This window comes from Muscardinus avellanarius (genome assembly GCF_963383645.1).
Source record: "Muscardinus avellanarius genome assembly, chromosome: 11".
Classification (NCBI taxonomy): domain Eukaryota; kingdom Metazoa; phylum Chordata; class Mammalia; order Rodentia; family Gliridae; genus Muscardinus; species Muscardinus avellanarius.
This window is the reverse complement of record NC_137797.1, coordinates 89,638,696-89,644,612: the sequence shown is the minus strand read 5'-3', so window position 1 is coordinate 89,644,612 and position 5,917 is coordinate 89,638,696. Positions and strand designations below refer to the sequence as shown.

Genomic DNA, 5,917 nt, shown 5'->3' with positions numbered 1-5,917 from the left:
CTTGTCAAAAATAACTTGACAATATAGGGAAGAATTTAGCTCTAGGCTTTTATTTAACTCCAATGGTTTATATATCTACCTTTAGAATAGTACTACACTGTTTCAATTATTGTAGCTTTATATGGTTTGAAATCAGAAAATATACATCTTCTAGCTTTGTTCTTTTTCAAGATCGTTGTGGGTACCTAGAGTCCATATTCCATATTAGGATAGATTTTTTTTTCTGAAAAATAAATATATAAATATATGATAGTTTCACCTAAAAAATAGAAAAAATAGATTCTCTGGTAAGAAAGAAAGCAAAAAGAAATATTGAAATGTTATCTTTAAGTCATCAAAAGCTTGGTATCAGACAAATGAAACTGTTATGTGAGATTATCATTTTTAATTTTTGATAAATTGCTATAATACTAGATGTCAATCAGTAAGCCAAGCATGGGAGGGAGGGATGGGGAGAGAATGGGGTGGGGATCGGGTGGGGGCTGACTGGGCAATGTGTGCATGTACGTCTACAAAAGTATGTATCCCACTATGATGTATGAATACAGTGCACCAATTAAAAATTAAAAAAAAAAAAGAAAAAAGTAAAATAACACACACACACACACACATATGCACAGGCACACACATGAAACCTATTTGTCTATGTCCACTGATATCTGTATATGTAGAGATAGAGAAAAACAATGTGTTGTAAGAGAGAGTCACCCAAATATCCTGTGAATGCATTCAGCCTTGTAGACATGGTCTATTCTTTTAGCTTCAGCCAAAATGACATGTCTACAGAGAAGACAAGGATAACAAGAACATAGGTTTAATGTAGAAGATAACGAATGAACATGGGGTCTGTCTAACAGGGCGTGTCTATCCAAACCTAAGGGATCTGGGTACATATACAGGGGTCTTCAGGGATTCTTAAGGTCAGGGCTCTTTATCTCAGAGAACGCCTCTTCCCTGCGGCCTCCTCACAGGGGCTCCTGGCGGTCTTCTCAGGGCGATTTCTCCTCCGTAGCACAGAGCGGATTTGCTTCCTGAGCCACGTGAACACCAAACGTAAGTTCACACAGGAAGTCGTTTGGGCGTGAGAGGCAGTGTCCCCCTCTGCCTGATTCCTGCATGTCGGGGACAGCTCTGTCCCACTGCCTCGCACCAGGCTCATCATCTGCCCAGAAAGAGAGCAAGGGTTAGACTCAGGGATTTTACAGCCTCACAGTCAATATCTACTCAGTGTTGAAACCCACATCTTTTTACCAAAAACACATCACCTGTACGTGTGGAGTTTCACTCCTCCTGAAACACCTACACATGCATACACCCTCACACAGGGGTTTGTGGCACACTCTTTAGCTCTTATCTTTGCTGCCTGCCTTTTGGTCCATCAGTATTTCCAGCCCGCTCTTCCTGACTCCTTCTCCTGCTCTGCTTCTGTGTCCATGGGGCCATGTCAGAGCCCTGGCTCCAGCCCTCTTTCTGGCAGATACTCAGGGTCTGTGCTCTCCACTCGGGACTATACTACTGCTGATCCTTGTTTTCAAAGTGGTCTTCCTGATGCTCACCTCAGCGGCCTTGGGGTCATTAAGCCTTGATGGCATCTTCAGGACCTGCAGGGCCTCTTCATCACCTGGCATTAGGCAGCAGGTCAAGACTGGACTAGCAAGCTGAGCTCCAGGTGGGGGGCATCTGCTTAGCAGGCAGAAGTCTCTGTCCTGGGTAGGCTCAGGGGAAACGATATCATCATTGTTGGTTTCTCCCTCCTTTTCTAGAGAGGCCTGGAGTTCTGGCACTTGTCTGTCAGACCTGCAGAGAGGTAAGTTTGCTCTCTGCTGGTCAGCATTCTCCATCATGGGATGCTCTTCATTGAGAATTACCATTTTCTAAAAATATAAAATAAAATAAGTTAGATTCTATACCTCCTCAGATCAGAGGCAATATCTACACATTTCCTTTTTGGGGGGCGGTGGTACTAGGGGTGGAACCCAGAGGCTTTCTACCTCCGGGCTATACTCCCAGACCCATTTTATATATTATTTGGAAACAGGGTCTCACTAAGTTGCTGAGCGCCTCACTAAGTAGCTGAGGCTGGCTTCAAACCTGTGCGATCCTCCTATCTCAGCCTCTGAGCGTGGGGATTACAAGCTTGTGCCACCACGCCCGGCTACACATTTCTTTAACTCAAGTTTATACCCAAATTACCTCAATTGTAAGTGTGTCATTTTAGTGAAAAGTAATACTTGCACGCGCGCGCACACACACACACACACACACACACACACACACACACATACACACAAGCCACACTGGTATTTTGCAAAGCATTTAGCCCTTGTCTTTGTTCCTAGCCTCTCTCCCTCAGTGCTCCTCTCTGTTTCCCCGACTCTCCTCCTGACCCCTTCCCTGCTCTCGTTTTTGTGTCACTGGGTTCATGTCAGATCCTGTTACCAGCCCTGCTTCCCTGCAGATGGGAAGGCTGTGCTGCCCTCCTGGCATCCACACTTGTGCTGTCCCATCCCTTCCCCAAATATATCTCAGTGTTTACCTCGGTGTCCTTAGGTTTATTTCGTCTAGGTGGCTTCTTGGGGACCTGACGTTTCTCTTGATTTTCTGACACTTTGTGGGTGAACATTTCTTGTGCAGTATCCTGACCCGGATGGCTGCTCTGCACTCCTGGGAGCGAGGACATGCTCGGCAGTTGGAGAGTTTCTTCCTCTGTTGGCTCAAGGGACGCAGAGTCATCTTCATGGTGGTATCTCCAGGTTTCCAGAAAGCTCTTGAGTTCTTCAATTAACCTGTCCATTCTGAGGAGAGTTTGTTCAATTCTCAGCTTTCCCCAAACCTCATTTATTAGTCTGTCAATGTGCAGCGCTAGCAGGTATTCAAGGTTGGGGCCCATGTCTCCCTCCGCGTCGTGTTTGGGTCTGCTCATCTGTTGGGGGTCATCCACCATCTCCTCTTCTCTGTCGCTATGTCCCCTACTGACACCAAGGCAAGTTTTTTCAACAGGAGCCAAGATGGGAGGTGAGGAGTCCCCAGAAGGCCCATCCTCCCACAAAGCAGTGCCTTCTGAAGCAATCTCCCTCTCTCCAGGGAAGCAGCCTAGAAGGATATAGGTGAGGTCACATCTGGGCTCCCAGATGCTGTTCTCAGTGCCTCCGGGCTCCATGTCTTTGGAGACGCTGCTGCTATAGCCGGAGGTGACCATGCATCTCTCTGTCTCACTCAGCTTCTGAATCTACAAAAAAAAATGATAGACGATATTGGAAGAGAGTCACTTCCTTATTAACACCCACTCCCTTGTCTATTTGGAACTGCCTCCTTTATATAGGGGTTCTTCTCTGAATAAACTCTCCTGGGAAGGGCAGAAGAGGTTGTTTTCCCTTTTGAAAACCAATTTAATCCTCAGGGTGGTCATGTGTTTCTCTAATGCTAATGTTTGGAAGGCTGATGCAGGAGTGTTTTGGTTCAAGTCTAGCTCAGCAATTTAGTGAAACCCTGTTTCCCAATACAAACAAAAAACTGCTGTGCGTATATCTGGGTGGAAGATTGGCCCTGAGTTTTTGCTTCGTACAAAAACAATGACAAGTCAACATTAGGAGAAGCTATTACAATAGCCTTGCCTGGTTAGCCTGTCCACCTGACCCCTCTCACGGTTGGTCTCCTCCTTGCAATTGAAGAATAAGTATCCTAAAAGATGCCAGATTAGTAACAGCACGAGCCACATTCCCATTGCTGACTATTATAGAGAAATCTACGTTAAAGCCTCTGTTTCCCAAAGCCCTTCAGCGTGTTGGTCTCCTCGCCATATCCTTTTGGTCATTGAAACCAGGAACACAAATGTCCAATACCAGCAGCCCTTGGGTCCATGGTCACAAATCTGTGAAAGTCTTGTGACATTTGATACATTGCTTTCAGAAATGCTAAACTGTTGCAGTACCGCTTCTAACACTCTAATGGCTCTTTCAGTCCAACTTTTACTGTGACATACCAGCAGGTATTGGAGAACACACACACACACACACACACACACACAATTACACACACACTGTATAGACTCTGTCTGACCTTCTCCTCCTCATAGGGCTCTCCACAGCAAGGAGGTGCTGCCATCTCCTCACACATAACCAGACACTTTAGAGACACTCAGGTCCTGAGTCTCAGTGGCTGAGAGTCCAAGTGTGAGAAGTCTGGGTTCTGAGACTGTTGGCTGCCATGGCAACAAGAGCCCTCATTCTAGCCCAGAGTGAGGAGAGAGGAGAGGGGGATGGAAAGCCACTGGACCCATTTCCTTGCTTTAGAGTACTGTGTACACCTGCCATGCCAATTTGAGCAGGACCCCCTTGAGGGTAGAAGGACCAATGTCATGGGGCACGATGTCCCTGTGGTCAGGTGGGAGCCTGAGGTGACTCCTGTCCTCAGGGAAGTTGGGTGTATGTGTTGACATGGACACAAACAACCTGTTAGCCAACAGGATTGGGTTTTTGAATGAAAGCACTTCAAATGAATGTTTAGCAAGTTTCCAAATAGGGAACTTCCTGTGGCCAAGTTGAGGGTGCAAATTGTGTTGAAAAAACCAGGAACAGGCTCCAGGGGGAGATGCCTTTCATTGTAAGAATTCCTGGAGGAGTCGAAGTTGGTGAGGGACAAGAGCGTTAGGGGCGTGTGGAGCCGGCAAAGCATCAGCAACGATGCCAGGAGGGAAAGTGTCTGCTGTGTGAGCAGATGAAGCGCACTGAGGAGAAGAGTGTGTGCGGCCACGGAAGGCCCGCTCCCTCTGCTCAGGACCCTGACTTTCATGGTCTAAGCAAAAATGATTGGCTAACACCATCATTAAATAAAAATTTTCTTTATTTTTATTTTCTTGCACAATATACTTTGCATCAGTATACTCCTATGTTGTTAAACTGTCATCTAAGGCTAAAACACACTACATGCAATAAACATGGTTATATTTACAAATTATTTCGAGATTTTCAGTGAGAGTCTATTAAGATAATTTTCTGTGTTTTCTTTTTTATATTTGTGGCACTGGGGTTCCTGGAAGCCCTTCTACCTCGGGGCTACACTCCCAGACCTATTTCATACTTTTTATTTGGAAACAGGGTCTCTTAAGCCAGCGCGCCTGGCTTCGAACCTGTGCTTTCCTCCTGTCTCTGCCTCCCAAGCGTGGGGATTACAAGAGTGCACCACCACGCCCGGAAATGTTCTGTGTTTTCTACTGTCATCTAACGCAAAAAACCATGACATGAGATAAAGATGGTTCTATTTACAAATTATTGAAAGATTTTCAGTGAGAGTCTATTAAGATAATTTTCTGCGTTTTCTACTGTCTCTGTTTTCTATGGTTATCTCTTCTACAGTTTCACTCCTAAAGTAAAAATTATCCCTCGTGTAACTGTCATGCTATATTTGTACTTCAAAATGTTAGAAATGTATAAATAGGTTTTGGACAAAACACCAGTCAGTTTAACTATCCCAGTTCATCACAGCTGCCTCAAAATCGATGTGGTTCCTCATGCGTGGCATGGCTTCTACATAGGGGGCCATGTCTGCTAAAGTGTATCGTGAGTTTTGTTTCTCCAAGACTTAAAAATGTCAAACTTCAATTGGTGCTACAAATCAAACCTAAAATAAACATCTGCCAGAGCCCTTTGGACAGCCACGGACACCTCAAACATTGCCTGATCTAACCGCCACAACTGACTTCCTCACACCCTCAAGCCAGGGCCCCACGCTGACCCTTCTCAGCACAGAAGTAGCTCCACTGACTTTCTTTGTCCCCATTCCCTTAAGCCTGACGGGTTTCAGAAAGTTATAAAAGCGGGGGTGTGTGTTTAGTTTTTAAAATATTTCTCTATGCCAATACTTCCGGCATAGTACATGATAAAACAATTCAGCTTCTCAAAGATTTGAGAAAATTAAC

General features: G+C 45.2%; 1 protein-coding gene across 1 annotated transcript; it reads right to left on the bottom strand.

Moving 5' to 3' along the window:
• Window positions 1-931: 931 nt before the first annotated feature.
• On the bottom strand, window positions 932-3,199 carry LOC308269572 (uncharacterized protein C12orf71 homolog; the record flags this gene model as incomplete). The annotated part of the gene is made up of 3 exons (XM_080704940.1): window positions 932-1,162; window positions 1,557-1,621; window positions 2,587-3,199. 3 exons carry the CDS (start codon window positions 3,197-3,199, stop codon window positions 932-934), a joined length of 909 nt encoding a protein of 302 aa, XP_080561066.1.
• Window positions 3,200-5,917: the final 2,718 nt, after the last annotated feature.